This window comes from Selaginella moellendorffii, unplaced genomic scaffold (assembly GCF_000143415.4).
Source record: "Selaginella moellendorffii unplaced genomic scaffold, v1.0 SELMOscaffold_13, whole genome shotgun sequence".
NCBI classification, from domain to species: Eukaryota; Viridiplantae; Streptophyta; class Lycopodiopsida; order Selaginellales; family Selaginellaceae; genus Selaginella; species Selaginella moellendorffii.
The window spans coordinates 2,496,282-2,521,855 of record NW_003314274.1 but is presented as its reverse complement, the minus strand read 5'-3'; the positions used below and the strand labels follow the sequence as shown (position 1 = coordinate 2,521,855).

The window sequence follows — 25,574 nt, the reverse complement described above, 5'->3', positions numbered from 1 at the left end:
GCTTATCGAAATAAAATATGCTCAAGAATTGTACAACTTTGCCACAATTAAATTGCTCCTAATTCAAAAAGTCAATTAAAGCATCTAGAGCTTGGTTACCTTTGGATTGTTCAAGTGTGACACCTCCATCCTCTTCCTCTCTGTGGCTCCACTCACAACCTAAAGACTCAAATGTGTGGAACACTTACAACAATATGGAATATTCTGAACCTCAAATATTCCATCACTCTCTTTAAAGATGCCCCAAATGGCAGCTTGACACTGTGCTGAAAGCCATAACTGAATGTAGAAGAAATCTAGAGCCTTTGGGGCATGTAATGCCAAGTCTAAGTATTTGATTATGAGTAAGGTGGTGGGGAGTGGTGGCAAGCCAAAGAAAGACAAAGTGAGTAGACAAGAGCAAATACCATAATGCATACGTGGTCCAAACAAAGAATGTTTGGAAGTCAAAATCTCATCAGCAGCAATGAATGCCACTGTTAAGCATGTGCATGGTTTGGCTGGCTCCAAAAAGAGGTGACTGGTTGGCCACCTATGGTGAATATAATGAGCTAGTGATGGGAAGTCTTCAGTGTAGTGCTCAGAATGGGGTGACTGGTCAGGTTCCTTCTTAGGCACATAAAAAATCATCTAGATAGAAACCCCAAGTGTGTTGGAAGTGAACTGCGCACGGTCTGAGGTTCAAAAGTGAACCTAAGGTACCCAACTTATTCTTGATCTCTCCCTAGTTGGGGTAAGGAGGCCAAACCAATTGTTCTTTTCTGCTGCAGCAAAACCTGTATCACTTGCCATTAGATATTAAGAATCCATGAATGATGTTAATGTTGAAGACCTCCATCTCTTGTAAGGAAAGGTTGTTGAGGGGTTCATGAAAGACAGCAGCTAGCTTGGTTGGTAAAGTTGAGCACTTTGGAGTTGGAGTAGGAATAGGGACTTGTGTTGGAGAAGGGGTAGGAGCCTTCTTCATCAGACAGAGGCCATGTCCATTGTATAGCTCTGCTTTGGTTATCTTGTCACTGATTTGCATCATCCCCTTCTTCCAATATATTTCAGCATCTACGTGGAGGTGCTAAGAGAATCCCAGAATCATGAAGTCCTTGAGGGAGGGTGAGTCAACATGCTGGAAATCCACTACCACAAAATCCACCAATGATAAGATCCCATCAATTGAAATTATGGTGTGGTTCACAAATTTTTTGAGGATGACTCCTAGGTCCTATGATGCCATGGTATCCACAATATGAATCTCCTAGCGAGCATGAAGAAAAGGCTCACCTGAACATGCAAGAGTCTCCAACTGTTGTCCAAAATCGCAAAAGTTCGCTAAGTGAAACTTCCTATTCCTAGCCAAATCTCTTAAAATTGAATTGAAAATCCTCATTGCATTTTGTCTCATAGCAAAGACTTTAAGCGCCCAACCCAAAATTATGGAGTAATATTCCAGTCTTGCCTTAGTGGCATGTACACTTCAAGGTTTAGACAATACAGTCATCAATCGTACCAAATGGTCAAATTAAATGTTCGAATTGACACAACTGATCAGACCAAGACAAGAAAAGATATTCTTCCATGACTTTTATTAGTGTTGTGATACTCGGAATCTCATGTCCACGCCCATGGATCTGAGCTCCATGCTCAAGAGCTTACACGCATGTGGCATGTCTAGTGTGGCAATGCGTTGCTGCGGGTTGCAAAAGAGGCAGCGAGGGTGCTGCTTGCAGTTGAGGATAGCAAGCCTATGGCAGTTTGTGCAGACTGGGACTAGGGACCTGTCACTAACAAAGAAGAGCCTCTCCTTGACAGTGGCAGAGGCACCATGGGAGATGAGGCAGTCCCTCTCCATCTCGCCAAACTTGGTTCCCCCCTCCCGCTTCCTGTCCTTGACTGGCTGGTGAGTAAGCGGGTGTACGGGTCCACTGGCACCCCTCCACTTCATCTTGTCCTCGGACAAGTGATGCAGACGCTGGTAGAAAGTGAGGCCAACCGTGGCCATGGCCTCCATCATCCTGCCACTGCGCCCGCTATAGACACGCTCTTGACCCCACTTGTTGTAACCACACGTGGCCAAGTGCTGCGCAATCTCCTCTGCGCGTGGGTGAGCGAAGGGAGTGGCCTGCACTCGAGCACAAGAAGCCGCGGCCGCCTTCCCCACCACGCTCTCGAGCATCTGAGCAAGTGTCTGTCGGCTGGCGAATGCATGCGGGTTGATCACCACGTCCGGCACGATCCCCTGCTGGGTGAAGAGGAGCTCCTCCTGCCTCAGCTTCATACCGACCACACCCTTCTGCCCGTGCATGCTGCTGAATTTGTCCCCGACTTGCGGACATCGGGCCTCTCGAAGCCTAACTCTGACGTGCCTCTCCCCTTCCTCGTCGCCGCCACTGCACACCACCTGGTCCACCCACCCCTGCTCCAGCTTCCGGAGCTTGCTGCTGTGGTCTACAAGCTTGGAAGCTGGCCTCCGCCCGGCCTTCCCTATAACCACGTCTGCCGCCTTCATCTCGGCACCAATGAAAGGCAGGCCATCACTGTCCAGCTTGTCAATGCCATCAGTGTTGCTCCGCGCAACTTCCGTCTCCGGCCTACAAAAGCGTATGTCCGAGGAGCTATAGTCGAGGGTGGCCCTGTGGACACGGAAGTGAGTGGAGCGGAACAGGCCCCTGTCGAGCGACGACTGGTTGAGGATGAGCGAGTCCTCCTGGTTGTATCCACCGTAGCAGGCAACCGCTACAACGCAGTTGACTCCGTTTGCGAGCTCGGGCCTGGCCAGGAGCTGCGCCAGGCGCGTGCACACCAGGGGCTGCTGCGGGTAGTAGAGCTGCCTCACGCTGGTATCCATTCTGGACAAGATGTCGCACATGTAGAATCCAATGGCCTGCTTCCCGTGCTTCTGCGCTTGGTGTGTGACCCTGGCGCTCTGGTTGTGGTTGAGGAAAGGTATGGCGCTTGCGCTCACCCCCAGGAGGGACGCCGGATGCATCTCCACGTGAGTGAAACTGCTGCTACTCTCGGCCTCCCTGCGTGTCACCGCGATCACGGCATTGCTCTCCTCTTGAGCTCCCAAGAGCTCCACCAAGCCGGTGTCGAGCATGTAGTCGAATCTCTCGTGCGCAGGCCTGGCCCGCAGCTCGCGCCTGTGCTCCCGTGTCGACAAAAGCACCCGTTGCTTGTCAACCACCAGGAGGGGTCTCAGCAAGCGGCCACCATCGGTGAAAATCCGTATCTCCGCCCGGCTGGGAGCCCGAGCCAGCTCGGTCTGCAAGCTTGGTCAGGAAACAAGAGACAAGCAGGGGAAACAAGCACGCCAACCTCTGGATGGATTAACTTGTTGCGCCGTAGGTTCCGCATTGCCTGCAGCAGCGTGCCTGGCTTGTCCGTCGCTCCCACCCATTCCCCATTCACAAACACATTGTCCCACCCCACCAACGGCCCCTGGGAGCTTTGCATTTGGCAGTGGGAGAGCTGCTCCAAGACATTGTCGTGGCTCCTGGGAGCAGACACGGTGGCGAAGACTGCCATGGTCTTAGCGAGGTGGTCGTCAGGAGTTTCCACGGGACATATCCTGCCATAGTGGGACGCGTTCCTGCACGGGGCGCCACAGTGAGCGGAGCTAACGGAGGAGATAGACAATCAACGTACGGAAGTCTAGCAGCGTTGGCAACAAAGCGCGATGCCGAGCGTAGCTGCCGCAACTGAGAGAGGGTGTGCATGGGATTGTCCCGCTGCAGGGTGGCGACAACCCCACTTGTGCAAGAGGAATACCTGTTGAGGGACCAGATCCCCGTGGAAAAGGCCGCACGCAGCCCATTGGTGATGACAGACTTGTCCACGATGAGATTGTCCGTGAGGCAATCTAGTCCCCCAGCCTCCACATGCTTGAGCACCCTCTTGAGCGTCGTCTTTCTGAAGCGAGCGCTCAAGTGTCTCATCTGCTTGAACATGCAGTCCCCGGCCAAGTCCACCCTCTTGTTCTTCAAGCTGTGGATATCGTCCGCCGTGCTCCTCCCGACCACGCACAGGCACAGGCAACGCACCATGTAGCCCATCAGCAGAGCCTTGTCTGCCGGCCTGCTGCTGCTCGTGTTGCACAGCAAGCTGACAAGCTTCTCTTGTGCAGGGCCTGCCAAGGGTGTGACCGGCTTGATCCTGCTCCCCACAAGCTCCACAGCCACGCTTGTAACGTCCCTGCCGCCGCCGTGGACACCGCTGCTGTTAACAAACTCTTGCATCTGCTCCCTAGCATGCACGATGGACGGCCGCACCAGCTCCGTCAGCTCCACGTCTTGAGTGTCATGGACCATCACCTCCAGCAGCTGCCTGTCCGTCGACACTCCGAGGGCTGCCAATACGATCACCAGCGGAATGGTGTCCAGCCCTGGCGCGGACAGTAACAAGACGCCATCGCCGCGCTCCAGGTCCACCTTGACTTGCTCCAGCTCCACTCTCCAGTTATCCGAGCCGGTCTTGGGGCACAGGACGCGCAGCGCCTGTGGCCACACCAGCTCCTGAGCAAGCACTACCTGGTTGCTCTCTCACAGAGAGTTTTAGTGTTGGTGGCAGGGAGCTATACGACTCACCTTGTCGACACCCTTGACGATGAAGTAGCCTCCACAGTCGAAGGCATCGGCGTCGTGACCGTTGCAGAGCAGGGAGTTGACCATGATGGGTATGTCGCCAATGTGCACGGCTGGGAAGACGCGGTTGACGACGGGGTTGCGCTGCTCTCCTGCGACCGCGTCAACCTAGGAAGGTAGCGTGTGTGACTGTGCCTGCCACTCTTGTCACCATACCATACCCACCTGGAGCTCAACGTCCGCGCAGAGGCGCGCCGAGTACGTGATGCCCCTGAGGCGCGCCTCGCGTGGGAAGAGGGGGCGGCCTGTGGTGGCATCTGCGGGCTTGTGGAGGACTAGGTTGCGGATACGGATGGTGGCGAGCGCGGGCACGGGGTCGCGGCATGGCGGCATGGCTGCCATCCTCACCTCGCCCTTGATGTCGGTGAAGTGGGCGGGGGAGCCAAAGAGGAGGGCCAGCGAATGGGCACCTGCGCCGCAGAAGCGATTGAACGAGTCGAGCTGGTGCGCCACCAGTCCCCGCGCTTGGAACCAGGCATCACACGCCTCCTCCTCCATCCTCTTTATTTAGGTCAAGTGAATCCCCGGCTAGGTAATGCTGCTGATGCTAGCAGAGGCGGAGGCGCAGCAGGAGGAAGCGCAGCATGTTTCACGGCCGAAGGCATTCCTGGCCGCTCTACGACTATGTGCCCAAGTCCACACTCCAGCTGGTACGATCCATCCCTCTTTTGTTTGCCTTAGCGGCCTTTGTTCCTCTTGTTTCAGCTGGAGAACGATCCAGGGGCTCCTCCCGCACACGCATGGAGGCGTAAGCTCAACTGTCACGCAAATTTTCTGACCGAGTTCCGGGTGACGTTCACCGAGGCACTCAAACTGGTAGTCTCTTCTTTGTCTTGGCGGCCATCTCGTCATTGTCATTGTCATTGTGGCAGCTCGGGCTGGGGCTGAGGTTGTGGAAGTTCATACAAGCCGAGCGCTCTCAGGGAAGAGTAAGCATCCCCTTGCTCATCACCCTTCCTTCTCACGTCTTGTGACACGTGACAGACACCTCCCATCGACCCGTTCAAGCGAGGAACCAAACCATCCGCTTGCCACGGCGTGCCACTTGGTGGAATGGGGTATGGTCCAGCAAGCAGCGCTTTTTTATTTCTTTTTCCTTTTTCTACTCTCAAACAGTGGTGGAAGCATTGGAAGGGGGTTTCGTGGCGAATTCAGGCGGTGGCAGCTGTTGCCTTCTGTCACCAGTGAAGCTGCAGTATTAGCAAATCAATTCTCAGTCGGTGCTGCCTGTTTCTTTTTTTCTTTTGATTACTGTCGTCACCACACTGACCGAGCATGGCAGGTTTTCGTCACTCGGGACAAGGACCATGGAGAAAAGAAAAAGATCGCATCTGTTCTTTCGCCTCGCCCCTCGGAGCTTGATGTCGGGTAAGCGTAAATGTTCTCTCTTTCGCTTGCTGGGAAACACATGGTGCACACAGGAAAAAGGCTCAAAGTCCAGAAATCTGTGCGTGGGACTGGAACCTTGACGGCCAAAATTCAACTTATCATGGCTTATTTCCGCGGGCGTGGACTATTTATGATGGTACGTAAGACCTTAGTCCTGATCAAATCATCTCTTTTCTGTGGTTTGTTGATCCGAAGGCGAGCCAGATCCGGATTTGAAGATCTCATGCCGCCAAGTCTCACCGTTTATTCCTCACGATTATCGAGAAAGCAGCTTGCCAGTCTGTGTCTTCTCTTACGTGGTACGTTTGTGTCCTCTCAAGGTCCGCTTCTGATTTGAACGCCCGTCGTAGATAGTAAACACGGGGAAGGAATCGGCGAGTGTTAGTCTGTTATTTACCTGGGCGGTAAGTCCACTTTGGAGTTTTCCCCAGTCACACTTACTTAGACGACGCGTCTCAGAATTCCGTTGGGGGAGACTCTCACTTATCCGGTGGACATTCTAACAAGCCTTTTCTGTGAGTGTCAGTTTCTTTTGTTACCAGGTCTGATCAAGTGATGTTATTCAGCGAGGACGATGGAGTTGCAGGTGTTGTCCTTCACCATCGGTAAGATGCTCTGCTAAATTTCCGCGAGATCATAACGTTGGATTACAGCACCGCGAAAGGACAGCCAAGTGTGGAGTTTGCGATTGCGGCCCGGCAAAACGCCGATGTCGCTGTTTCTGTTTGTCCGAGCTTCTTGGTTTCGGGAAAAGGAAGCACCATGACGGCGAAGGAAATGTGGAACCAAATGAGAGAGGTGAATGCAAATTGTTGATTTATCTTTTCCTCATTTGGTGTTCAGAAAGGATGTTTTGATACGGATACTGTCTGTGAGCCTTCTCTTCCTTCTCTCGTAAATTCATCACTTGGAGCTGCTGTGTCTGCTTCAGTTACCATTGCACCGCATGGAAAGAAGGTTATTGACTTCGCTCTGTCGTGGGATATACCAGAAGTCAAGTTCCCAAAGGGCAGATCATATCACAGGTAGGGGTAGGCGGCTATACCTGCTTGATAGTGAACCGTCTTGTGATGTTTGCAGGCGCTACACTCAATTTTATGGCTCTTATGGAGATGCTGCTCCAAGACTTGTCCACGATGCACTCTTGAGTACGCTGGCTTGCTTGCATGTAGATGAGCCTTGACTTTGATTTGAACAGACTATCCAAAGTGGGAGGCCGAAATTGAAAAGTGGCAGGAACCTGTGCTCAAGGACGCTAATCTTCCCGAATGGTATGGTTTTTGCTGTGTTTTAAGCGTGGCTAACCGTATTATGATGGCGGGTCCAGGTATAGATTCACGCTCTTCAACGAGCTTTACTATTTAGTCGCTGGCGGGACGGTGTGGACAGGTTGAGTATCACATCTCTGCGCTGGTTGGCGAGCTCTGAGTGAATTTTGCAGATGGCAATCCCCCGTTGCAAGGGAACGCGGAGCTGGCAGTCCCGGACACAGCGTTTGTCACACCCTCATTTCGATCAAACGGTTTCACGTCTAGAACAAACAGCGAGAGCAGTATCACTGGTGCTGTGGAAGAGCTTGTGGAGATGATCCCCCTGAACGGAGGAACTACCGGGAACGGTGGCGTCGATGCCATTCTGTCGGAGACAGAAGAGGAGATTGCGGAGAAGCTGGTGAAAGCGATGGAGGCTGCTATATTGGACAAGCAGATCAATTCGGCGCCTCGCGATTTCCCATATGGCACGTACTTGCTCGAGGACGGGGAGGAGAACGTTGGGCAGTTCCTCTACCTGGAGAGCGTAGAGTACGTCATGTGGTGCACGTACGATGTGCACTTCTATGCGTCCTTCGCTCTCATTAGCTTGTTTCCCAAGCTTGAGCTGAGCATCCAGCGAGATTATGCGGCCGCGACACTGTCTCACAACCCTGAGCTCGTCAAGTTCCTGGCTGGGGGCAAGTGGGGTATCAAGAAGGTGCTAGGGGCAGTGCCTCACGACCTGGGGATACACGACCCTTGGGTTGAGGTGAACGCGTACAACATCCACGACACGAGCCGGTGGAAGGACCTCAACTCCAAGTTCGTGCTGCAGATATACAGGGACGTAGTGGCGACGGAGGACCTCAACTTTGCGAGAGTGACATGGCCGGCCGTGTACACTGCAATGGCATACATGGACAGATTCGACCGGGACAGGGACGGCATGATAGAAAACGATGGTTTCCCAGACCAGACGTACGATACGTGGACCGTGCATGGAATCAGCGCCTACTGTGGGGGCCTCTGGCTGGCGGCGTTGCAAGCAGCAGCGGCCATGGCGGAGAAAGTGAACGAGCCCAACGCGGCGAACTACTTCCTCAGAAAGTTTCGTGATGCCAGAAAAGTATACGACAAGAAGCTGTGGAACGGTTCCTACTTCAACTACGACAGCGGCAGCAGCAGTAACAGCAACTCCATCCAGGCCGACCAGATGGCTGGCCAGTGGTACGCCTGGGCGTCGGGCTTGCCCCCCTTGTTTGACGACTACAAGGCGCGGAGTGCCCTGCAGAGGATCTACGACTACAACGTGATGAAGGTAAAAGGTGGCAAGCTGGGTGCTGTAAACGGGATGCACCCAAACGGAAGGGTGGACGAGACCGCGATGCAGTCGCGAGAGATTTGGAGCGGTGTCACGTACGCGGCTGCTGCGGCCATGATACACGAGGGGATGTTGGAGCAGGCCTTCACGACCGCAGAGGGCATCTACAATGCTGGCTGGTCAGACAGCGGCTACGGGTAAAGCGCCTTGGCTCTCTCATCACGCCCCTCTCACCATGCTGCTTGCTGCCTTTCCAGCTACTGGTTCCAAACTCCGGAGGCCTGGACTACCGACGGCCACTTCCGGGCGCTCACCTACATGAGGCCGCTTGCCATATGGGCCATGCAATGGGCACTCTACCCGCCAAATTGTGTCGCCGCTGGGCCTCGCATCCCGTCCAAGGAAGAATCTGCCGGCGGTTCCACTTCCTCGTCCTACCTCTATGCAGGGTTTGCGAAGGTGTCGGAAGCGCTCAAAAACGCTCCACCGCAGATTGAACAGATCCGCTCGCTCTTTCATCGCCTCTGCTGCTGCTGCTGCTAACCGGCACGTAGGCCAAGCAATAAAACAAGTGAACCATTTGTATTGTGTAACAATATTATTTTACATGGGCAGAGCGTTGAAGCTCTCCAACCAGTCGATGATGTCCTTGGTCACCACGTCCCTGTCTGTCTCGACTTCAAACAACAAGTCGTGTAACAGCCCCTCGTACAGCTTGAGCGTCTTGCGCTTGGAGCGAGCATGCTCGTACAACCTCTGCGATCCCGCTGGATCGGTAACCTTGTCGTCCGTCCCATGCAGCACCAAGAAGGGAGTGCTCACGTTTTGCAAGTTCTTTTGCAAGAAAGCGGTGATCTTCAGAATCTCGGTACCCGTTCGAACCCGGATGGGTCCAGTGTACACCAAGGGGTCGGTGTACTTAGCAACCTGTTCAACGGGATCACGAGTGACGGGCAAGCGCCGCCTGTTTGCAGCCTGAAACTGGTACCTGGGAAGTACCATGGAAAAAAAGGGTGCGACAAGCTGTAAATCTAAACGCGTGAGACGCTGCACAAAAGACTTCCTTTTTGCTGCCTACCTCTACAACCGGGTGAAACGATTGTACACGAAGTGCCGGAGATGTTAGTATTACCCCAGCCAGCAAGTCCCGCACACTCGGCCGCAGCGCTGCCTGCAAAGAAAGAGGTTGCTATTAACTTACCACGAACGATCGAACCTTTAGAGCGATGGCACCGCCAGTGGAGTGGCCAAAAAGAAAGACCGGAATGCCCGGCAACTCCGCAGAAACTCTATACAAGAGCTCCTCCTGGTAAACGTATGAGAAACAACACTAAAAGGACGAGAAGAAACAAATAGATACCGTGTCCAAAACCGCATAGTCCAGGGATTCGACGTAACCGTGAAGCCCGTCAGTGCCACCATGCCCTGCACGGCAGCAGGTTAGCGAAGTCACTGAGGTACATCCTTACCAATCCAGTCCATCCCGTACACAGAGTAGGCATGTGCGTTGAGTTGAGTGGCAAAGCGCTCGTAACGTCCACTAGACGTATCACCGATCAACATGGAGACAACAAACAGCTAGAGTACCTGTGCTCGTTCAGCCCGTGGAGTAGAACGACTAATCCCCTGAAAGCCAGCGGTAAGTCACAAAGCAAAGAAGGTGATGGTGCAAGGCAAGAGCAAGGACGAACTTGATACGCTTACAGTCAGTGGGAGTCCATGACTGCGTGAAGATGGTCTGGCCCCTCGAGTTGGCAAACGACCGATCCTGCCAAACCGTACTGGCTTGCAAACTCTTGCGCCTCCTACGGGCTACAGCCCTCCGCCAAGATCCATCCTCCTCTTGCACGCGCAACGACAGGAGTCGCATCCACGACCAGGAGGAGACCTGCAGGCTGGTGGCGGCGGCAGTGGGGGTGCCGCTGCTGCCGCCGCTCCCGCTGCTGCCGCTGCCGCTGTCACCAGCAGCTGTTGCTACCAATGCCACTCTGCTGGGCAGCTGCAGGAAACGGGCCATGAAGATGACCCAATACAAAACCTTTCGAACGATCCTGAAAGAGGCACGCCAGTCCAGCACCACACCTCCCACTGGAGGAGCCATTCTTGCATACCCTTCCCTGCACGCCCTAATACACCTTTTATTTAATCCTGCCTAAAAGGTAAACGCACAAGGGGGCTTAGTTGCTATGGCGCCGCGTCGGCGCTACTTGGGCGTGTGCTCCTCCACCACCGGATCCGCCACTTGCGCAGGATGGGCAGCATCCCGCAGCATCGACCGCGACGCGCTGCTGCTCATCGCCAAAACCGACGGCGGCCACGGCCGCCTCGAGCTTGCCAAATACTCGTTTGACGAAAAGCTTCTCCAGGACGAGGTAAGCGGATGCAAATTTGGCCCCGTTCTCACAGTCGCATCGCTAGGCCTGTGTCCTCCCCTGCCAAGAGGCCCCTCAGGCTCTGGCGTTTCATCCCTCCGGTGATGGAGCTCTTTGCTCATTTGCGGCGAGCTGCAGGCAAGAGGGATGTTTTGTCTTGGAAAAGTTTTTGTATCGGCCACCTTCAGGTTTGTACAGGTTGAACAAGGCAGCTTGAGCTGGTCGCCTGACATGGATCCGCAACGATTCCATGGTTTTGGGGAGCAGAAGAAGATTTGTTTCAGCGCAGATGGGTCTCGCGTCGCATTTGGAGGCAAGGTAATTGTCTGCCTTTGTCCACAATTCTGTTGAGTGGTAGCGCTGTGCACAGGATGGCCGGCTGCGTGTTTTGGACTGGCCCGGCCTTACCACTCTGATTGACGAGCCCAAGGCACACAAGAGCATCAAAGACTTGGACTTCAGGTAATATTCCGCGAGTTGACGCGCCACACAAGACGCGTATGCTTGCAGCCTGGATGGAGCGCTGCTGGCTTCAACGTCGGAGGATGGCCCCTGCCGCGTATGGGACCTTGACAAGGCCATGCCGTTGACATCGCTACACCGGGAAAAGGTGAGCGCTGGTTCAATGGCGAGCTTCCTCATACACAATGCTGTGGGTTTTGCATTTTCCCAGGCCGAAAGCTTTGGATTCTGTAGATTTTCACGAAATGGATCTCATCCGTTTCTTTTTGTGGCTGCTTTCAGAGGTTTTGCTTATCCTCTTCCGTCGAGACTTTCTGTCGCTGACACTGTGTTGCAGATGGGAAGGGGTACGTTGCAGTCTGGGAGATTGCCAAGTGGAGCAGGCTGGGATCCAAGAAGTTTTTAGACTGTGAGATATCAGCCCTGGCTACCTCGTGCGATGGGAAGCGCTTAGCACTGTAAGCAAGAGCAAGGGTGTGATGCGCTTACGTAGAATGCTGTGAGCTGTGTGCAGTGGTGGCATGGATGGAGCTGTTTCCGTGATAGAGGTGAAGAGCATGCAGAAGCGGCAGTATGTCGAGAGAGCTGACACATGTGGTATTACGTTGTTAGAGATGTCTCCGAACTCAAGGTTTTTGTCCACCCGCTGGAAGAAATATGCTGGTTAACTGGTGCCCACGTACGCAGAGCTTTGCTATCGGTGTCAGCGGATGGAAACGTGCGAGTAACCGCAACCAACGTTCCGTGGCCATGGAAAGGCAAGCACATTGTTGACCCTGATTCCTGACTTTTGACGATTGTTTGGTTGCATGCTTGCTTGCGCTTCAGATTGGCAGGTATATTTACTTCTGGCGGGGCTGATTGCCATGTCTGCGGCGCTCTTTTACATCTTTTTTGAGTTGTCCGATTCATTCTGGAGATTCCCGCTCGGAAGAAACCAGCCGGCACGCCCATCCATGAGAGCAATCTATGGGAGCAGCGTGGACACTTCCACGGCCGAGGGATGATTCGTCCGTCAAGTGCTTGTCTTTGTGGTGACACCACAACGTAAATAATGCGTAGAAGTCTTTGTGGTGACACCACAACCTAGATAATGCGTAGAAGCGCAAGTTGCAAGGGCGTCACGAGGGCATGCAGCGCGGTGCGTCACGACTCACGAGACGTGAAAGCAGGCACACACGTTGGGCATTGGCGGGAGCGGATTGAAGCGGAAGAAGCAAGCACGTGATCAACTAGAATGCAGAGGCACAAGGTGGTGCCTGGCAATCGCCCAATGCAGTGGATTCGTGTAAAAGGCTCCGGGAACACGTGCCGTGCTTCTCAGCCAGGAAGCGAAAAGATTCACGGCCCGCACCCGCAGCGGTATATAAGAGGGGCCAGCCTCCAAAGTGGGAGTGGGGGTGATCGATGGCAAAGATGGTGGCCTCTAGTCCCAAGCAGCGATCCAATGGCTTCATCTACCGGGTGGTGTCGGACTCTGTCATCGCAACCGCGGCTGCTGTAGCCGCTGCAGATGCTAACAAGAGAGCGGTGGCGACCAACGTTACCAAGTGTGAGTGCTGTGGACTGGGAGAAGAATGCACCGCCGGCTACGTGAAGCGGGTACAGCAGCAGTTTTGCGGCCATTTCGTGTGTGGCTTGTGCGCCGAGGCTGTCAAGGAGGAGCAGGCAAGGATCAAGGGTGGTGGTGGTGGCAAAGCAGTGGAGGACGCAATCCAGGTGCACATGAACATATGCAAGCAGTTCAACGTTACGGTGCGGGAGAATCCGGTGGCCGCTGCAACGAGCGCCATGAGGCAGCTGCTGGTGCGTCGTGCAAGGTCGGGACTGCAACTGTCGAGGAGCACCAGCTGCATACCCGCGCTGGCGGCAACAACCAAGGCGAGCAAGGCGGGGCATCCGGGAGAATATTCCTGGCTCCCCAGCTCTCCCTGACTAGGGTAGCACGCCTGGAGCATGGAGGTGATGCAGTCGAGCTTAGATATGTGCGTAGCGTCCTTGTCCCTCGTCTTGGCCATGCTCGTCTTCACTCTCATCGCCTGCCTCTTTGGCGCTATCAATTTCGTCAACAGCCTCATGTAGGAGGTAGGCGTCCAGTGAAATTCGGGAATCGGGATGGGGTGGGCTCAATCAAGAGAATAACTTGGGGAGATCCGAGATCTGGATTGGAATGCTCTCTCTCATATCTGTCTGAAATAAATAAAAGGGATGGCGTTTTCCTTCCCCTTGTGTAAATGAATGCAGCGGAAGGATATTCCCATATCTCGTGAGATGTATTTAGCAAGCGCGGATTTGCACAGCCAGCGAAACCGATCGGCGCGGCCTCCCTGTGTACAGCAAGAGGAGGTAGGCTTTTTGCATGGATGGTTGCAGGAGCGCAGCAGCAGCTGGCGGCAGCGACACCAACTCCGACAGCTTGTGCTCCTTGGAACAAGTCAAGACGTGGAGCGCGGAGAGGACAAGGAAAAAGAGCATGAGCATTCCAGGTGGGGAGAGTTGCTTCAACGAGAATCCCCTCTTCTACAAGGAGGGGGAGGATGAGGCGTGCAGGCGGCCTCGTCGACGTGCGGGGTTGCAGGCGCTGCGGGCACCCTTGGGGGTCATCACCACCCTCATGTCGTGCTGGCAGCAGCAGCAGCAGCCGCGGGACAGGAGGCGGGCGGCTGCGCTGGTGGAGCTAAGCAAGAGGCAGCAGGCGGCGCTGGCGGACAAGCAGGATACCATCGACATGCTCGAGTGGCAGCTGGAGCAAATGCAGGTGATGGCCAGCAGGGAGCGGGAGCAGCTCCACGAGATGGAATGTCGCTCCTCGGCAGCCTCGTCCACGAGCTGTAGCAGTGTGTCGACGGTGACGACCGCGGGTGAGGGGCCGGCGGAGTTGTCGGCGACGGTGCTCCTGTTTGAGATGGCGGTGGTACGGGCCCGCTTGTCCATGCGCTACTTTTGCAACGTGTTTATCAAGCAGATGGAGGTTTCGGGGTATCCGGTGTGCCGCACCCTGGCGGACATGGAAGCGTCAAGCGGATTCCTGAGGAAGGAGCACACGGCGTTCGTGCTCGACTCACGCATCAACAAGGCTTTCTTCCACTGCTTCGAGAACGACAACTTTGATGAGAGCGGGGTGACGAGCATCTTGGACACGGGCACCCGGTGCGCGGCGCGGCTGGGCGAGTACAAGCGAATGAAGCTGGTCAACGTGGCGGACGCGGTCAACAGCAGCAGCCGCTGCTTCGAGCCCGACTTCTTGCGCTTCTGCCAGGCCAAGACCAAAGAGATGTGGGGGCTCTTCCACATGAGCATGCTGTTCAAGAGCGTCGAGGAGCGGGAGGCGTTCACGGCCGCGTTTCTGGACGTTGCCAAAGGCGTGTGGCTGCTGCACAGGTTGGCCTTCTCCATGAACCCGCCCGTCGTCATCCTTCGGGTCGGCAAAGGCTGTGAACTCAACCCGCTCTACGTGGAGCCCGTGGCTGTCCCCGACGACCCCTGCCGCCGCTGCTCCTCGCCGCTCAAGGTGGAGTTCATGATCATGCCGGGCTTCCGCGCGCACCACAAGATCATCAAGTGCCAGGTCTACCCCCACATTCACTGCAGCTCGTAAAGCCCCTCCCCCTCCACTCACCAGCTTGCAAGACTGACTTACACATAGCCAAAGTCGTGTTCATCATCATTCAATCAATCCCAACGTGCTTGTTTATGGCGATGCCGCGGCAGCAGCACCGGCAGCAGCAGCCGGCTTCTTGAAATCGATCTTGTCCACTTTAACCTCTCCGTCGAGCAGCTCGTACACGTACACCACAACTCTGGAGCCATCAATGTCCATGAGCACGAAGCTGGGGCTGACATCGTAGCTGATGCTGCTGTATGCTCCGGTGGCGGAGCCTGGATTGATTATAACACCACCTTCGTGCTTGTACGCCTTGAACTGGTGCGTGTGCCCGGTGATGAGGATGTCAACGTCGAGCTGCCTCTGGAGCATTGCCAGGGAATCCAAGTCGCCCCAGGGGATCACCTGAAGAGCACAAGAGCACAGGAGATGGATGGAGATCAGGGGCGATGAATGAATTATACCTGGTGGCCGTGGCACAGGCCGATCTTGAAGCTTCCGATGCTCAGCTGCTTCGTCTCTGGGTAGCGACTGTCCTCGTCGTATTCACCTCGCACGATGTGCACGTCCGGAGACAGGCTCTTGAGGTAGTCGTGGATTTCCTAGGCTTAGCAAGCTTTAGCGCGCGCACCAAAACCCTGTTTCCTTGCCTACCTTGATACAAAGGTTGCCAGGGCTGAGGATGTGCTGAATCTTGCCGGGCACCAGCATCGACTTGAACTTGGGTGGCAGATCTGGCGCCCGGTGCGGAATGTGGAGATCCCCGAGCGCCAGCACCAGCACCATCGCCTCTCACAGCCCTAACTAGGGTTTAAGCTATGGAGTGATCTCGCCATGGGTTGCGGCGAGCATGGCGCGAAGGGAACGCAGCTGGCTCCCGTCGATCAGGCTCCTCTTGTGTGGCCTCACGCTTGTGGTGGTAGCCTCGCTCTCCATTCTGGCCACACGCTTCCTTGATCTGGATCACGACCCCCGGCAGCTGCGATGGACCCAAGAGGAGCAGCGCGTGCCACCACTCACTCCAGCCCAAGATCTCAGCGACGTGCCCCCGGTAAGCAGAGCTCACTGGCATTCCTTTGTTTCACGGCTCCTCTCCAGAGCAGCACCAGCGATAACATTTGGAGTTCCAAGCTCGCAGACTACTACTACGGTTGCAACAAGCCCAGTAGCAACTATTCGGCCCCGCCCTACGCCACCAATGGCTTCTTACTCATCCAAGCAAGCGGAGGGCTCAACCAGCAGCGAATTGGTGTAAGTCGTGCATCCCAGAGCACCTCTCACTCGTCGGATGCTTGCAGATAACGGATGCTGTTGTTGTGGCGAGAATTCTAAACGCGACGCTTGTAGTTCCGAGCTTGGACCACACCTCCTTTTGGAAGGACAACAGGTTCGATCACTTAACTTGCCTGCATTCACAAGACAGACAAGCTTCCCGTGTGCAGCAACTTTAGCGACATATTTGATATCGACTGGTTCATCGCCACCCTTGCGCAGGACGTGAGGATCGTCAAGGAGTTGCCAACGCGTCTCAAGAACCCCATATCTCTGCGAGTCCCCCGTAAGAGCACCCCTCACTACTACCAGAAATCGGTGCTCCCTACCCTAGTCAGGAAGAACGTAAGAGAGATGTCCTGGGAAACGGATCCGTCCTAATGCGATCTACACGGGCAAGTGCAGGCAGTGCGCCTTACCAAGTTCGACTACAGGCTTGCCAACAATCTCTCCACGGACCTGCAGAAGCTGCGGTGCCGGGTTAACTACGATGCGCTGCAGTTTACAGGTCCAATCGAGGGCATGGGCCGCACGCTGGTGCAGAGGATGAAATCTATGAGCGGCGGCCGGTTTATTGCTCTACACCTGAGGTGGGCATGGGCTGGTTTGTGTGCTTGTTTCACGACGCGCTAACTGCCTGTAGGTACGAGCCTGATATGTTGGCGTTTTCAGGGTGCTACTATGGCGGGGGCGACAGAGAGGTCCGGGAGCTGGCAAGCATCCGGAAGCGGTGGAAAAACTTACGTGTAGGTGGACACCTTGTGTGCTTGGTAGCCGACGCCAACGGCTTGTGCTTTGTGGGTGGTTCTTCAGGTCCGAAGTCCCGAAAGGGAGCGGAGGAACGGCAAGTGTCCGCTCACACCCATGGAAGTGGGCCTGATGCTGCGGGCGCTAGGCTTCAGCAACGAGACGTACCTCTACGTTGCATCGGGTGACATCTACGGAGGGGAATCGACGCTAGCCCCCCTGCGGGCCCTGTTCCCCCACTTTTTCACCAAGGAGAGCCTGGCCAGTGACAAGGAGATGGAACAATTCTCCAGATACTCGTCGCGAATGGCGGCCATTGACTACATCGTGTGCAATCAGAGTGACGTGTTTGTGACCAACAACAACGGCAACATGGCACGCATTCTAGCTGGCCACAGGTGAGCTTGTCACACGCGAGAACTAACGTGATTCCGTGCTGTCTTGCGCACAGGCGCTATGCGGGCCACAAGAGAACTATTCGTCCCAATGCAAAGAAGCTGGGCTCCTTCTTTGGTCTGAGGCAGGAGATGGGGTGGGAGCAGTTCGCAGCCAAGCTCCGGAGCTTGCAGAAGGGGTTCATGGGGGATCCCATGGAGAGGTCGTCGAGGCGGGACATATTTGAGAACCCCCGGGTGTGCATCTGCGACAAGACGCACGAGGTTGAGGAGAGGGGCGAGTGGATGGGCGACGAGGAAGACGAGCTGTTTAATATCGACGAGGTGCTGCTGGAACACGAACCAGACGAGTAGAGAGAGGCGCGCGCCGGCTTTTATATATACACGCAGCGCAGTATATATACTGGCTAGCCACCGTGTACATGTAGCTAAACAGCCAACAAACACACCTAGCCTTACCGTGTAACCAACCTGACCACCTCCACCGCCGCGCAGGCAATGTGATTTTGTTCTGTGGTAGCTAGCTACCTTGCCCTGAATCAAATGTACAAGCAAAAAGAGCGTGCGAGCCCTGCAAGTATAAAATAAATAGTCGACTTGTGACAACGAATCGTAACACCTAAGAGGAAAGTCTACTTCTGAGCTCCTTGCGAAGGATCTTGCCGGATGGATTCTTGGGGATGGAATCGACGAAGTAGACGGAATGTATCTTCTTGTAGAACACAACCTGACAGAGAGTGCGGTGAGTACACGGGACGGGGGATGCGCTCGCTCGCTCGCTTTCCCAAGCCAACTCACCTGCTTGGAGACGAAGCCCTTGATGTCGTCCTCTGAGATGTGAGAGTCGGCCGCCCGCACGACGAACGCAACCGGCACTTCGCCCGTTAGATCGTCTTTTTTGCTGCCAAGGTGACGTGCACGCGTTAGAGAGCATTGCAGCAAGCAAAGACAAAGACACGGGAGAGGCTTACGCAACGACTGCAGCGTCGGCAATGGATGGGTTGGAGATGAGAAGCGCTTCCAGTTCCGCGGGAGCCACCTGAAGGTAAAAAATGGTCCCGCGTGAGAGGGAAAGCGACCCAAGATTACCTGGAAGCCCTTGTACTTGATAATCTCCTTGACCCGGTCCACAATGAACACCTCGTCGTCATCGTCGATGAGAGCCACGTCACCAGTGTGCAACCAGCCGTCCTTGTCCACGGTGGAGCGCGTGGATTCGGGATCGCCGAGGTAGCCTGAGCATTTCATTTACGTGAATTTTAGGTTTCCGGGGTGGCAAATGGATTGATTAAGTACCTTTCATGACCTGGGGGCCCCTGATGCACATCTCCCCCGGCTGGTTGCGCGGCAGCGACGCGCCGGTCTCCGGGTCCACAATCTTGGCGTCGGCATTGCGCACGATTGTGCCGCAGGAGCCGGGCTTGACGGTGAAGGGGTGCTTTGCAAATGCCAGGCACAGCGCCACGACTGGGCCGGCCTCGGTCATCCCGTAGCCCTGCCCGATGGTGGCCCGCGGCAGACGCGCCCTGAATGCGTCCTCGATCTCCTTGCCCAGCGGGGCGGCGCCCGACTGCACCATCCGGATGCTGCTGAGGTCGTAGGCCAGCACGGCGGGGTTCTTGGCCAGCGCCAGCACAATGGGGGGCACGATGGGCGCGATGGAGATGGAGTAGCGCGTCACCAGCTCCAGGAGCTGCGTGAGGTCGAACTTGGGCATGATGACGATGGTGGAGGCGGTGCGCAGCGAGCAGAGGAGGATGGAGTTGAGCGAGTAGATGTGGAACATGGGGAGGACGCAGAGGACGGCGTCGCTGGGCGCCATGTAGAGGTTGGGGTTGTCACCGTCCACCTGCTGGGCGATGCTGGAGACGAGGCTCTTGTGCGTGAGCATGACGCCCTTGGGCAGGCCGGTGGTGCCCGACGAGAATGGCAGCGCCACCACGTCGTCGGGCTGGATGTCCACGGCGGGGCACTCGCCCTCGTCCGCCTGCGTCAACGCCGATATGTGGAGGCAGCCCTCCACCTCCCTGTCGATGCTCATCACCTCTGCAATGCCCGACACCTTGTCCACATACGTGGACAGCGTCACAATGAGCTTGGTGCCCGACGCCTTGGCCTGCTTTGCAATCTCGGGCGGGGTGTAGAAGGGATTGGCGGTGGTGGCGACGCAGCCCCTCACCGCACAGCCCAGGAACACGAGCACGAACTCGATGCTGTTTGGAAGCAGGAGCATTACCACCTCGCCCCTGCCAATTCCCAGCTTGGCCAGCCCAGCGCCGACCCTGCGGATGGCCACGCCCAGCTGTGCGTAGCTCATCTGCGTGCCCGTCGGCCCATCGATGAGCGCCGCCTTGCCGCCCAGCTCTGGATCTGCCGCTGCACGCTCCAGGCAGTACGTGGCCAGAGGAACGTGATTGGGGATCTGAATATCGGGGAGCTTGGACCTGAATATGTACTCCGCAGCCACATGCTGATCCGTCGCCATGGCAACAGCTCCTCCACTGGATGCAAATCTGACAAGGAATGAGCGAGAGCAACAAGCTCCCTGCTCAACTCTCCGGAATCGCTCTCGTTTCTAAGCACACGCAAAGCACGCAGCCGACTGGATTTGTGGAACCACCACGACGCCACCCACGAGAATCTCGGCCTCCTCCCTGGGAATTGATTTTTACCCGGCTCCTCTCAAAACTATAGTTTTACGGAGATGCCCCTGGCTCTGCTAATTAACACTCTGTTTCTCTCTCTCTCTCTCTCTCTCTCTCTCTCTCTCTATCGAGAAGCCATCTGCCCGTCTGGGTGGCGAGAATTGGTCCACGCTGCGCTGCTTTCCTTTTTTCTTTGCTCTCTCCGTCCCCGATCTCGATCTCTCTCCTTCTCTCTCTCAGTCGCCTCCGCCGCGCCAAAAGGGAGAACTGGGTGGAATGCTCCGCCAAGGAAGCATTGAGGAGAAGAATCGTGGCAGTCTTTATAAAGATACAGGAAAAGAAAGAAGCATACTTACTGGTCGCTGCGACCACCTACCCAGTTCACTCCCAACGCCACCACCAGCAGCAGCAGCAACAGCAGCACACGTTTGACTTGGAGCTGGACCACGTGGCCCACGTTGGACCGGTCACTGGTGCGGCCATCGCTCGGTCAACCCCTTGGTCCGATGCTAAATGCGCACACTTTTAGTATGGCTTGCTTGCCCAGTACAAACACTCAAAATTCGATGCAGATTCGCTGCGGATCTTCCCGCGCTTTGTCTGCCCTAATAGGGCACGGCCATGGCGCTCTTCGCCGGGGCCAAGCTCTACCTCTCGCGCAATCTGCTGCCACCGGATGTCATCGACAGCCTGCACGACATCCTGCGGCAGCGCGGCGCCCAGGTCAACATCTGCTGCGATCCATCCGCGCACTCGTCGCTTGATTTCCACGTCCTCTTCGCGCCCGACTCGGTATTTCTCTCTCGCTCTCTCTTTGCCCTAGCTGCCTTAGCTCTCGTGCAGGACAAAGCCCGCTCGTTGCAAGACAAAGGGTGTCAGATCCTTGGTAAGCTACTTAGTTTTTCGGCCTAGTGCTACTCACTCCATGCGCAGGCCCTCAATGTGTTTTCCAGTGCGCCAAAATGAGCAAGCCACTTCCCAGGCGACCTTGTACTTGCTGCCTCGCGTTGGAGGGCATCCGTGTCCACGCAACCGGCTTTGATGATTCAAAGCTCAAGGTAGCCATCCCTCGTGCCTGCCTGAGACGATAGCAATCTTTACATTCCTTGACAGTCCAAGATCGAGTGGCTTGTGACGTCCATGTGCGGAACTTTGGATGCCAGCGTCTCTTCGTCCACCGACTTTGTAATTGCTAAAGGTGTCTCCAGTCCAGCGTATCAGGTTCTTTTCTCATTCATACATGTATCCCACCCAGCTCCTGGGCAACTTACATGGCAGGTAGCATGCCAACAAAAGAAGCCTGTTGTTGGTTTGAGCTGGCTGGACCTGTGCTCTCGGGAACACCAGCTTGTCCCTCATCGACCTCACAAGCTCTCTCCCCTGTCTGGTCTCAACATTTGTGCGACACAGGTACCCGTTGGTACGTGTTGCTGCTATCTATCGTACATGGCTAATTGAGTTATTGCGACCGTTGTGATAGACGTGCGGGTGCGGATAGCTGAAGCTGCAAACCAGAACGGGGCATCCTACTCCCCTAACCTGACCAAGGAATGCACACATCTCATAGCTACCATATCCATTGCTGGTTTTTATCGTTCATCAAAGAAAACTCCTTGACATGAAACACTCGCCCGACGGGGAAAAGTTTTTGGCTTCAAAAACGTGGGGGACGATCAAGGTTGTTAACCAGGATTGGCTATGGCAGAGTTTAGCCTCACAAGGTATTGATGATGACAAAGGATGATGCGCTAACAGCATTTCCTTAAGCAGTTTGTCTCGACGAGGACTTGTTCCCAGTTACAGTACAAGCGAGAAATGACACTAGCGTGGTCGATGACATGCCGGAAAGCATCAGTTATCAGGTTGTGGCCAATCAGTGTCATTCAGGTGGTTTACAGGTTGTCCAGCCTCTGCAAGGAAGCGGCCGGACAGAAGCTGATTCGTACCTTGCAAACTGTCGCTTCTATATAGTAGGCTTTCAGCCGGATGACATGAAACGTCTTGTAGATATTGTTTTGGATGGTGGAGCCACAAGGTACATAGAGCTGAATAAGACAGTTACTCATATTGTTCTGGGAAGTGTATCCGACAGGTAAGCCTCCCTTTTTTTCCTCTCTCTCTATTATGTTTTACATCCTATTTGCGAAACCAGTGAGGTTAAGAGCGTTCAACGGGCTACTGCAGGGGGTGCAATACAAGTTGTCACCTCAGCCTGGCTTGAGGAGTGTGCACAAACTCGGCAAGAAATTGGTGTAGCTAATACACACGTTCCATCTCAAATGCTGCCAGGTACTAAACCTTTCTCTGCATCTCATAACCTTTTGTGCTTTCGGCAGGGAGCCTTAGATCCGATGTGCTTCCTCAGAAACCTCACCGTGTGCAGTCCCTCGACATATCTCCCGCAACTGCAGTCGTCCTAGAAACTGTTTCTGCTGCAAATTCTGATATGAAGGAACAGAAGGAGAAAGGCGTGTTTTTCGGTGTCACTTTCGCATTCTTAGAAAAGTCCAGTTGTTACGAGGTATTGATCTTTTCTTCTTATGAGGCCCGACATTGTTCTTCCAAACAGGTGATCAAAAAGGAAATTGTTGAAGGTATTAAAGCGGCTGGAGGGGCTTTTGAAGATGCATGCAGCAAAGCTGATTACTTGATCGGTTTCCACGGTTCTCCATCACCAAAGCTCAACGTCTCCATCGTGTCCATACATTGGCTACAACAGTGTCTTCTGGTGAGAGTTGTTTTCTGTGATTTATTTTGTACCAATGGTTATCTTTTAGGAGGGGAAGCTGCTTGACACTAAGGGCCACGTTTTGTACCGTCCCTTACCCTGCAGAATACCGCTACCTGGTTTTGAGAGCTTCAGACTATGCATTTCTCAATACGATGATAAAGATCGGACATTATGCCGTCACCTTTGCGGTCTTCTGGGCGCAAAATTCAACAACACCTTGACGAAGAAGGTAACGCATCTTTTGTGTAAAGCGGGCGATGGAGACAAATTTCAAGCTGCAGTTCTACTTGGTATTCCGGCTGTCACAATCGAGTGGCTTTACGCTTGTGTTGGCCAGGTATTTGCACGTAAACTGTAATGCTTACTAACCTCTGCTACAGAACGCAGTGGTTTCTCTTGAAGACTACTCAGTGCAAGCTCCTCCTTCAGGTCGCTCTCGCATAGAAGGCTCGCAGTGGGTGGTGACACAGAAATGTCGCTCCGAAGGAATTTGCTCAGGTAGAGCTTTACATTAGAAAAACCAAATTGACCTTTTCGTCTCACGCCAGGGAAGAGGAAGTCATCTAACAGCAGGAGCTCTGATACTTGTAAACGGCCAGCTGCGTGTGATGAAGGTGGTTTTGACGCCTGGGAAGTGCTGACCGCTAGCTGGTCAACGACTGGTGCGGAAAGTAATCGTCCAGACATAGCAAAACACACACAGGCTACACCTGGTGGCGACGCCAAAGACTTATTTCAGTTAGGGGTCGAGATTGAGGACAGTATGCCGTCTCAACCAGATGTCGCGGCTGCCATTGAACATCTTTTGGCTCAAACAGGCAAGGTAGATTTCATGTCATTAAACTGTTCCGCGCAATTTCATTCCGCGTGTTCTCAGGCTAAATGGGAAGGAAATTTATCAGGAGAAGAGGAGAACGAGTACGACGTATCCTTTTGTTTGAAATGTTTATGCGCTGCAAACCTTGACGGTTGTCAGCTCCTTTCTGAAGCTGCTGTCAGGGATAAAGGAAGCCTTCTGTCTGAGAACGCAAAGGCGGGAAGGTAAGCTTGGTGGCGTCGTCCTGGTGGCTGTAGTCATATTTTTTAGCAGATTCCTTGAGCATGAAGGCGATTCAAATGCATTAAGTAATGGTGGCGACAGTGGGCATGAGGAGTTTCAGATTGAGTCACAGGTACTTTCTTCTGTCCTGGTACTTCTCGGTTGACCTTTTTCATCTCTCTAGATTGTTGCGTACGATGAAGATCACTCCGGAAAGCAGATGATCATGGAGAGGGTACGAGCGGGATCAACCACAAACATCAGCTGTAGAAAGACAAAAAGTTCGAAAAGTTTCGCATTGGGTCGGCTCTTTCAAGCTGCAGAGGCCAACAAGTAGCTGCCACGCAACAGGTATTCTGTGTTTTTATAGAAGTTTACCAATGTTCTTTCACATAGGTGGAAACGCTATGGCTAGCAGTCCATTTCCATGTCGGCTTAGACATGTTTACACTCTTGGCCAGTTACATCAGGATCATTTTCTGGAATCTTTCATGTCACTTGTCATGACGAAATCGACGTCTGCATTAAGGGTGATACGATCAGAACGCTCGGCAACACGAAAGTACACTCACAGTCAGAGTTGCTGTTGATCCAATATTCCGGGTCGGAGGCGCTGAGCGATTTCCGAAAGGATCGTTTCTGAGGTGAAACTTGGACTGATTCTGAGGCAGCAGTAGGGTGGGAGGGGCTGAGAAATCTGTTTGGCGCTTGAGCTGGATTAGGAACCTGGGCTGAGACTGGCAACTGGTGGTTGCTAGTGCCGGTGCTGGTGCGACAAGATGAAAAGCAGGCCCGCTTTTGCAGCCTGGCGAGCACCTGTGGAAGATAAGTGTGGAAGCACCGAAGAGCACTAAAACATTGTATTACCTTTTGGAAGCTGGCACATTTTATCCGCGGCCGACTGGAGCTTCTTTTGTGGGAGTGGCACTGTGGCCATGTCCACTTGAGAGGAGATCGGATGACAGAAAAGAGGCACTTCACTCGCCGGAGTTTGATGCTGTTGGTGCAGTTGGCAGTGTCAGCAGCGGCAGGACTAGGAACGGCAAGCTGAGATCGGCGTTGCGCTTGCGCTGCAACCATGCCTCGTCTCTGCGTCGGGAATACTTTGCCGCTCATGATCAGGCGGCCTTGGGTGAGTTGTTCGTCTGCTCTTGGATTTCCTGGGTTAGAGAGCTCCTGCTCGGGAGCATCTCCACAGGCACAGCAGCTACTGCTGCTGCTGCTACTGGAAGAGCTTTTGGATGTGCTGCTGGTGCTGGAGCTGGTGCTGCCGCTTGTGACTGGTGCTGCTAACACCCTCGGCTTGCTGCTGCTTGTGTCGGCTGCAGCAAACATTGAGCTCTGTTGGAATGGAAACAAAAGTAGGCCCTCACCTCGGTTGGAATGTTTGGGCTCAAGGAACTTGCGGTGCAACCACCTGAAGATCTGATACCACGCCAGTTGGTGTCATGCCAAGACCAAGACCAAGGAGAGATTAGTTTACCATGTTGAAGCTGCACGGTACATGAAAGCGCGCTGTGAGTGTGCACTCTTCCGCGCTTCACTCGCCTCACTCGCTCTCCCCGCCTTGCCGAGCTTATAATATGACTTGTCATGGGAATTGTTTGTTTACTGGATTCGGTGGTCAAGGTGGTAGGGAGAATCGGGAACAGCACACATGGTTTAAATCGCATGCTTTCACGTGTGCTGTTTGTTTTAACTAATACCGCC

General features: G+C 54.4%; 11 protein-coding genes across 15 annotated transcripts; 6 read left to right on the top strand and 5 right to left on the bottom strand.

Annotated features, from left to right (window-relative positions):
• Nucleotides 1-1,546: 1,546 nt before the first annotated feature.
• LOC9646390 (DNA-directed RNA polymerases IV and V subunit 2) lies at nt 1,547-5,153 on the bottom strand. The gene is made up of 5 exons (XM_024674783.1): nt 4,791-5,153; nt 4,578-4,742; nt 3,640-4,520; nt 3,310-3,583; nt 1,547-3,256 (listed from the first exon to the last, which is right to left on the bottom strand). The coding sequence occupies exons 1-5, from the start codon at nt 5,130-5,132 to the stop codon at nt 1,580-1,582; spliced, it is 3,339 nt and encodes a 1,112-aa protein (XP_024530551.1). The 5' UTR covers nt 5,133-5,153; the 3' UTR covers nt 1,547-1,579.
• LOC9645714 (non-lysosomal glucosylceramidase) lies at nt 5,124-9,236 on the top strand. 2 transcript variants are annotated; one of them, XM_024674784.1, is made up of 18 exons: nt 5,124-5,284; nt 5,340-5,450; nt 5,507-5,563; nt 5,619-5,692; nt 5,751-5,850; nt 5,917-6,002; nt 6,056-6,159; nt 6,219-6,322; nt 6,374-6,427; nt 6,483-6,538; nt 6,590-6,628; nt 6,677-6,821; nt 6,867-7,048; nt 7,104-7,171; nt 7,222-7,294; nt 7,351-7,412; nt 7,465-8,794; nt 8,855-9,236. In XM_024674784.1, the coding sequence occupies exons 1-18, from the start codon at nt 5,219-5,221 to the stop codon at nt 9,138-9,140; spliced, it is 2,997 nt and encodes a 998-aa protein (XP_024530552.1). In that variant the 5' UTR covers nt 5,124-5,218; the 3' UTR covers nt 9,141-9,236. The 2 variants fall into 2 exon arrangements, with proteins under 2 accessions (XP_024530552.1, XP_024530553.1); XM_024674785.1 differs by lacking the exons at nt 5,124-5,284; nt 5,340-5,450; nt 5,507-5,563; ... (4 more) ...; nt 6,219-6,322; nt 6,483-6,538 and having other exon boundaries at nt 6,373-6,427; nt 6,550-6,628.
• On the bottom strand, nt 9,161-10,738 carry LOC9646389 (monoacylglycerol lipase). The gene is made up of 7 exons (XM_002969837.2): nt 10,289-10,738; nt 10,185-10,223; nt 10,067-10,137; nt 9,958-10,022; nt 9,814-9,903; nt 9,676-9,768; nt 9,161-9,620 (listed from the first exon to the last, which is right to left on the bottom strand). The coding sequence occupies exons 1-7, from the start codon at nt 10,696-10,698 to the stop codon at nt 9,201-9,203; spliced, it is 1,188 nt and encodes a 395-aa protein (XP_002969883.2). The 5' UTR covers nt 10,699-10,738; the 3' UTR covers nt 9,161-9,200.
• Nucleotides 10,739-10,755: 17 nt separating this feature from the next.
• Nucleotides 10,756-12,517, top strand: LOC9646388 (SEC12-like protein 1). The gene is made up of 10 exons (XM_024674791.1): nt 10,756-10,969; nt 11,016-11,107; nt 11,158-11,287; nt 11,340-11,431; nt 11,480-11,579; nt 11,643-11,715; nt 11,769-11,889; nt 11,946-12,062; nt 12,119-12,189; nt 12,260-12,517. The coding sequence occupies exons 1-10, from the start codon at nt 10,784-10,786 to the stop codon at nt 12,436-12,438; spliced, it is 1,161 nt and encodes a 386-aa protein (XP_024530559.1). The 5' UTR covers nt 10,756-10,783; the 3' UTR covers nt 12,439-12,517.
• Nucleotides 12,518-12,647: 130 nt separating this feature from the next.
• Nucleotides 12,648-13,693, top strand: LOC9645713. Its single transcript, XM_024674792.1, has one exon. It carries the CDS (start codon nt 12,839-12,841, stop codon nt 13,364-13,366), a length of 528 nt encoding a protein of 175 aa, XP_024530560.1. The 5' UTR covers nt 12,648-12,838; the 3' UTR covers nt 13,367-13,693.
• On the top strand, nt 13,388-15,195 carry LOC112346239 (IRK-interacting protein-like). The gene is made up of 2 exons (XM_024674662.1): nt 13,388-13,509; nt 13,805-15,195. Exons 1-2 carry the CDS (start codon nt 13,388-13,390, stop codon nt 15,027-15,029), a joined length of 1,347 nt encoding a protein of 448 aa, XP_024530430.1. The 3' UTR covers nt 15,030-15,195.
• LOC9646387 (vacuolar protein sorting-associated protein 29) lies at nt 15,071-15,860 on the bottom strand. The gene is made up of 3 exons (XM_002969836.2): nt 15,690-15,860; nt 15,500-15,637; nt 15,071-15,440 (listed from the first exon to the last, which is right to left on the bottom strand). Exons 1-3 carry the CDS (start codon nt 15,819-15,821, stop codon nt 15,123-15,125), a joined length of 588 nt encoding a protein of 195 aa, XP_002969882.1. The 5' UTR covers nt 15,822-15,860; the 3' UTR covers nt 15,071-15,122.
• Nucleotides 15,861-15,870: 10 nt separating this feature from the next.
• LOC9645712 (O-fucosyltransferase 16) lies at nt 15,871-17,915 on the top strand. Of its 2 annotated transcripts, none has more exons than XM_024674789.1 (8): nt 15,871-16,086; nt 16,134-16,286; nt 16,334-16,422; nt 16,478-16,652; nt 16,713-16,897; nt 16,951-17,053; nt 17,121-17,452; nt 17,506-17,915. In XM_024674789.1, the coding sequence occupies exons 1-8, from the start codon at nt 15,886-15,888 to the stop codon at nt 17,801-17,803; spliced, it is 1,536 nt and encodes a 511-aa protein (XP_024530557.1). In that variant the 5' UTR covers nt 15,871-15,885; the 3' UTR covers nt 17,804-17,915. The 2 variants fall into 2 exon arrangements, with proteins under 2 accessions (XP_024530557.1, XP_024530558.1); XM_024674790.1 differs by having other exon boundaries at nt 15,900-16,086; nt 16,139-16,284.
• Nucleotides 17,916-17,995: 80 nt separating this feature from the next.
• On the bottom strand, nt 17,996-19,969 carry LOC9646311 (4-coumarate--CoA ligase). Its single transcript, XM_002969835.2, has 5 exons — nt 18,746-19,969; nt 18,539-18,684; nt 18,421-18,488; nt 18,248-18,350; nt 17,996-18,176 (listed from the first exon to the last, which is right to left on the bottom strand). Exons 1-5 carry the CDS (start codon nt 19,932-19,934, stop codon nt 18,069-18,071), a joined length of 1,614 nt encoding a protein of 537 aa, XP_002969881.1. The 5' UTR covers nt 19,935-19,969; the 3' UTR covers nt 17,996-18,068.
• A 546-nt stretch (nt 19,970-20,515) lies between these two features.
• LOC9646310 (DNA topoisomerase 2-binding protein 1) lies at nt 20,516-24,398 on the top strand. 3 transcript variants are annotated; one of them, XM_024674787.1, is made up of 20 exons: nt 20,516-20,622; nt 20,667-20,886; nt 20,938-20,980; nt 21,028-21,152; nt 21,208-21,315; nt 21,373-21,514; nt 21,575-21,666; nt 21,722-21,815; nt 21,865-22,186; nt 22,247-22,383; nt 22,431-22,615; nt 22,664-22,822; nt 22,872-23,162; nt 23,206-23,323; nt 23,374-23,648; nt 23,703-23,750; nt 23,802-23,866; nt 23,916-23,997; nt 24,049-24,215; nt 24,261-24,398. In XM_024674787.1, exons 2-19 carry the CDS (start codon nt 20,716-20,718, stop codon nt 24,199-24,201), a joined length of 2,610 nt encoding a protein of 869 aa, XP_024530555.1. In that variant the 5' UTR covers nt 20,516-20,622; nt 20,667-20,715; the 3' UTR covers nt 24,202-24,215; nt 24,261-24,398. The 3 variants fall into 3 exon arrangements, with proteins under 3 accessions (XP_024530555.1, XP_024530554.1, XP_024530556.1); XM_024674786.1 differs by lacking the exon at nt 20,516-20,622 and having other exon boundaries at nt 20,629-20,886; XM_024674788.1 differs by lacking the exons at nt 20,516-20,622; nt 20,667-20,886; nt 20,938-20,980; nt 21,028-21,152 and having other exon boundaries at nt 21,213-21,315; nt 21,373-21,504.
• Nucleotides 24,307-25,443, bottom strand: LOC112346238. Its single transcript, XM_024674661.1, has 4 exons — nt 25,348-25,443; nt 25,238-25,289; nt 24,437-25,186; nt 24,307-24,383 (listed from the first exon to the last, which is right to left on the bottom strand). The coding sequence occupies exons 1-4, from the start codon at nt 25,348-25,350 to the stop codon at nt 24,337-24,339; spliced, it is 852 nt and encodes a 283-aa protein (XP_024530429.1). The 5' UTR covers nt 25,351-25,443; the 3' UTR covers nt 24,307-24,336.
• Nucleotides 25,444-25,574: the final 131 nt, after the last annotated feature.

Excerpts from the sequence above, each read along its gene's own strand:
- LOC112346239 (XM_024674662.1), top strand. The coding sequence starts at position 13,388 with ATGGAGGTGATGCAGTCGAGCTTAGATATGTGCGTAGCGTCCTTGTCC. Across the intron at positions 13,510-13,804 it reads AATTTCGTCAACAGCCTCAT|GAGCGCAGCAGCAGCTGGCG; the intron begins GTAGGAGGTAGG and ends GGATGGTTGCAG.
- LOC9645713 (XM_024674792.1), top strand. The coding sequence starts at position 12,839 with ATGGCAAAGATGGTGGCCTCTAGTCCCAAGCAGCGATCCAATGGCTTC.
- LOC9646388 (XM_024674791.1), top strand. The coding sequence starts at position 10,784 with ATGGCGCCGCGTCGGCGCTACTTGGGCGTGTGCTCCTCCACCACCGGA. Across the intron at positions 10,970-11,015 it reads AAAAGCTTCTCCAGGACGAG|GCCTGTGTCCTCCCCTGCCA; the intron begins GTAAGCGGATGC and ends TCGCATCGCTAG. Across the intron at positions 11,890-11,945 it reads GATGGGAAGCGCTTAGCACT|TGGTGGCATGGATGGAGCTG; the intron begins GTAAGCAAGAGC and ends AGCTGTGTGCAG.
- LOC9646310 (XM_024674787.1), top strand. The coding sequence starts at position 20,716 with ATGGCGCTCTTCGCCGGGGCCAAGCTCTACCTCTCGCGCAATCTGCTG. Across the intron at positions 22,616-22,663 it reads AAAAGTCCAGTTGTTACGAG|GTGATCAAAAAGGAAATTGT; the intron begins GTATTGATCTTT and ends TCTTCCAAACAG. Across the intron at positions 23,324-23,373 it reads CTCCGAAGGAATTTGCTCAG|GGAAGAGGAAGTCATCTAAC; the intron begins GTAGAGCTTTAC and ends GTCTCACGCCAG.
- LOC9646390 (XM_024674783.1), bottom strand. The coding sequence starts at position 5,132 with ATGGAGGAGGAGGCGTGTGATGCCTGGTTCCAAGCGCGGGGACTGGTG. Across the intron at positions 4,743-4,790 it reads TTGAGCTCCAGGTGGGTATG|GTTGACGCGGTCGCAGGAGA; the intron begins GTATGGTGACAA and ends CTACCTTCCTAG. Across the intron at positions 3,257-3,309 it reads ACAAGTTAATCCATCCAGAG|ACCGAGCTGGCTCGGGCTCC; the intron begins GTTGGCGTGCTT and ends CCAAGCTTGCAG.
- LOC9646387 (XM_002969836.2), bottom strand. The coding sequence starts at position 15,821 with ATGGTGCTGGTGCTGGCGCTCGGGGATCTCCACATTCCGCACCGGGCG. Across the intron at positions 15,638-15,689 it reads CTGGCAACCTTTGTATCAAG|GAAATCCACGACTACCTCAA; the intron begins GTAGGCAAGGAA and ends TGCTAAGCCTAG. Across the intron at positions 15,441-15,499 it reads GCCTGTGCCACGGCCACCAG|GTGATCCCCTGGGGCGACTT; the intron begins GTATAATTCATT and ends TGTGCTCTTCAG.
- LOC112346238 (XM_024674661.1), bottom strand. Across the intron at positions 25,187-25,237 it reads GCCCAAACATTCCAACCGAG|CCGACACAAGCAGCAGCAAG; the intron begins GTGAGGGCCTAC and ends TGTTTGCTGCAG. Across the intron at positions 24,384-24,436 it reads GATCAACAGCAACTCTGACT|ACGTCGATTTCGTCATGACA; the intron begins GTGAGTGTACTT and ends CCCTTAATGCAG.
- LOC9646389 (XM_002969837.2), bottom strand. The coding sequence starts at position 10,698 with ATGGCTCCTCCAGTGGGAGGTGTGGTGCTGGACTGGCGTGCCTCTTTC. Across the intron at positions 10,138-10,184 it reads CACGGGCTGAACGAGCACAG|TGGACGTTACGAGCGCTTTG; the intron begins GTACTCTAGCTG and ends TGATACGTCTAG. Across the intron at positions 10,023-10,066 it reads GTACGGGATGGACTGGATTG|GGCATGGTGGCACTGACGGG; the intron begins GTAAGGATGTAC and ends GCTGCCGTGCAG.
- LOC9646311 (XM_002969835.2), bottom strand. The coding sequence starts at position 19,934 with ATGGCGACGGATCAGCATGTGGCTGCGGAGTACATATTCAGGTCCAAG. Across the intron at positions 18,685-18,745 it reads GGGCCCCCAGGTCATGAAAG|GCTACCTCGGCGATCCCGAA; the intron begins GTACTTAATCAA and ends TGAAATGCTCAG. Across the intron at positions 18,177-18,247 it reads AGGGCTTCGTCTCCAAGCAG|GTTGTGTTCTACAAGAAGAT; the intron begins GTGAGTTGGCTT and ends ACTCTCTGTCAG.
- LOC9645714 (XM_024674784.1), top strand. The coding sequence starts at position 5,219 with ATGTTTCACGGCCGAAGGCATTCCTGGCCGCTCTACGACTATGTGCCC. Across the intron at positions 7,172-7,221 it reads TGTCCACGATGCACTCTTGA|ACTATCCAAAGTGGGAGGCC; the intron begins GTACGCTGGCTT and ends TGATTTGAACAG. Across the intron at positions 7,413-7,464 it reads TGGCGGGACGGTGTGGACAG|ATGGCAATCCCCCGTTGCAA; the intron begins GTTGAGTATCAC and ends TGAATTTTGCAG.
- LOC9645712 (XM_024674789.1), top strand. The coding sequence starts at position 15,886 with ATGGCGCGAAGGGAACGCAGCTGGCTCCCGTCGATCAGGCTCCTCTTG. Across the intron at positions 16,423-16,477 it reads TCCTTTTGGAAGGACAACAG|CAACTTTAGCGACATATTTG; the intron begins GTTCGATCACTT and ends TCCCGTGTGCAG. Across the intron at positions 16,653-16,712 it reads CTACCCTAGTCAGGAAGAAC|GCAGTGCGCCTTACCAAGTT; the intron begins GTAAGAGAGATG and ends GGGCAAGTGCAG.